This window comes from Littorina saxatilis, linkage group LG4 (assembly GCF_037325665.1).
Source record: "Littorina saxatilis isolate snail1 linkage group LG4, US_GU_Lsax_2.0, whole genome shotgun sequence".
Classification (NCBI taxonomy): Eukaryota; Metazoa; Mollusca; class Gastropoda; order Littorinimorpha; family Littorinidae; genus Littorina; species Littorina saxatilis.
Window position 1 is genome coordinate 21,973,311 of NC_090248.1, and position 1,586 is coordinate 21,974,896.

At 40.6% G+C, this 1,586-nt stretch overlaps 1 protein-coding gene across 1 annotated transcript; it reads left to right on the forward strand.

The window, feature by feature from the left end:
• Positions 1 to 328: 328 nt before the first annotated feature.
• LOC138965532 (putative uncharacterized protein DDB_G0286901) lies at positions 329 to 1,063 on the forward strand. Its single transcript, XM_070337715.1, has one exon. The coding sequence runs from the start codon at positions 329 to 331 to the stop codon at positions 1,061 to 1,063; it is 735 nt and encodes a 244-aa protein (XP_070193816.1).
• The last annotated feature ends 523 nt before the right edge of the window (positions 1,064 to 1,586 follow it).

Sequence of the window (1,586 nt, forward strand, 5' to 3'; positions counted from 1 at the left end):
GATGCTCTTGTGTGATGAGAAGGCACGGTCAGATCTGCGATATATGTTCAAATATCTCACACGGAAAGGCCGGTAGCATCTTTAAGACACGCTGTGAAACTTCATACATCGTCAAAGTCTATATGAAACTTTCAGAAATGATTTTCAGGCTAACGTACTTATTGTTCTGGTTAACTGACCTGTGTCTTGCTCTCGTTATGTTCATCGCATTATCTCGATATTTACCTTACCACTCTTACATTTAACTGAGGAATCATTAAAGCCTTGTGTGAGTTTAGAAAGTGACAACAATAACAACTACAACACCAACAACAGCAGCAGCAGAAGCATGAGCAACAAAAACGACATCAACAACAGCAGCAGTAGAAGCATGAGCAACAAAAACGACATCAACAACAGCAGCAGTAGAAGCATGAGCAACAAAAACGACATCAACAACAGCAGCAGTAGAAGCATGAGCAACAAAAACGACATCAACAACAGCAGCAGTAGAAGCATGAGCAACAAAAACGACATCAACAACAGCAGCAGTAGAAGCATGAGCAACAAAAACGACATCAACAACAGCAGCAGTAGAAGCATGAGCAACAAAAACGACATCAACAACAGCAGCAGCAGAAACATGACCAACAAAAACGACATCAACAACAGCAGCAGTAGAAGCATGAGCAACAAAAACGACATCAACAACAGCAGCAGTAGAAGCATGAGCAACAAAAACGACATCAACAACAGCAGCAGTAGAAACATGAGCAACAAAAACGACATCAACAACAGCAGCAGCAGAAACATGAGCAACAAAAACGACATCAACAACAGCAGCAGCAGAAACATGAGCAACAAAAACGACATCAACAACAGCAGCAGTAGAAGCATGAGCAACAAAAACGACATCAACAACAGCAGCAGTAGAAACATGAGCAACAAAAACGACATCAACAACAGCAGCAGTAGAAGCATGAGCAACAAAAACGACATCAACAACAGCAGCAGTAGAAGCATGAGCAACAAAAACGACAACAATCGCAACAACAACAACAACAACAACAAGAAGCAAAGTTGAAAGTGTGTCCAAACTGCAATATCCATAAATATGATAGCTTCAGAATGTTCCACTGAAACCAGAAAACGTTACGCGCGTTATCAATGCTAAAAATAAAAGTTAAAGCAGCAAGCCAAAGTAATTACCAAAACGAATCGCCTTTTTACATTTAGTCAAGTTTTGACTAAATGTTTTAACATAGAGGGGGGAATCGAGACGAGGGTCGTGGTGTATGTGTGTGTGTGTGTGTGTGTCTGTGTGTCTGTGTGTCTGTGTGTGTGTCTGTGTGTCTGTGTGTCTGTGTGTCTGTGTGTCTGTGCGTGTGTGTGTGTGTAGAGCGATTCAGACCAAACTACTGAACCGATCTTTATGAAATTTGACATAAGAGTTCCTGGGAATGATATCCCCGGATGTTTTTTTATTTTTTTCGATAATACTTTTGATGACGTCATATCCGGCTTTTTGTAAAAGTTGAGGCGGCACTGTCACACCCTCATTTTTCAATCAAATTGATTGAAATTTTTGTAAAGCAATCTTCGACGAA